Raw genomic sequence first — 616 nt, 5'->3', positions numbered from 1 at the left:
GGGCGCGCGCCGCCAGGGGTCGCCGCTGGGCACTCGCGCGCTCCCAGGACGACTGCCCGCTGGGGCCCGGGCGCTGCTGCCGCCTGCGCACCGTGCGCGCGTCGCTCGAGGACCTGGGATGGAGCGACTGGGTACTGTCGCCGCGAGAGGTGCACGTGGGCGTGTGCGTCGGCGCGTGCCCGAGCCGGTTCCGGTCGGCCAGCATGCACGCGCAGGTCAAGGCGCGCCTGCACGGCCTGAAGCCCGACTCCGTGCCCGAGCCCTGCTGCGTCCCCTCCAGCTACCAGCCCTTGGTGATCATGCAAAAGAGCGACGGTGGCGTGTCGTTCCAGACCTACGACGACCTCATAGCCAAGGACTGCCACTGCGCATGAGCGGCCCTGCCCCTCCACCTTGGGCACCTGCCTGCGCAGTGGCGGTGACCTCAGTCCTTCTTGCCTGTGAATGGGCCTGCGTGCCCTGATACCCCGATTTCTGCCCACTGCTGTCTGCCCCCTCCCGCCCAAAGGGCTGTATTTATGTCTGTATTTATTATTAACTTATTGGGGACTGGAGGGATGGTCTACCGAAATGTGTATTTATTTAAAACTCGTAGTAAAAATGAATCTGTCTGAAC

At 64.1% G+C, this 616-nt stretch overlaps 1 protein-coding gene across 1 annotated transcript in view; it reads left to right on the top strand.

The window, feature by feature from the left end:
* Nucleotides 1-616, top strand: part of GDF15 (growth differentiation factor 15) — a 3,445-nt gene extending 2,829 nt beyond the window's left edge. Inside the window, exon 3 of the mRNA XM_008590764.1 lies at nucleotides 1-616. This exon is cut by the window's left edge and continues 41 nt beyond it. Coding sequence (XP_008588986.1) covers nucleotides 1-374 — 374 coding nt within the window. The 3' untranslated portion in view covers nucleotides 375-616.

The sequence above is a fragment of the Galeopterus variegatus genome, unplaced genomic scaffold, assembly GCF_000696425.1.
Source record: "Galeopterus variegatus unplaced genomic scaffold, G_variegatus-3.0.2 Scaffold6353, whole genome shotgun sequence".
Taxonomy (NCBI): domain Eukaryota; kingdom Metazoa; phylum Chordata; class Mammalia; order Dermoptera; family Cynocephalidae; genus Galeopterus; species Galeopterus variegatus.
Note: the sequence above shows the minus strand (reverse complement) of the source record. Positions and strands in the feature narration are given on the sequence as shown.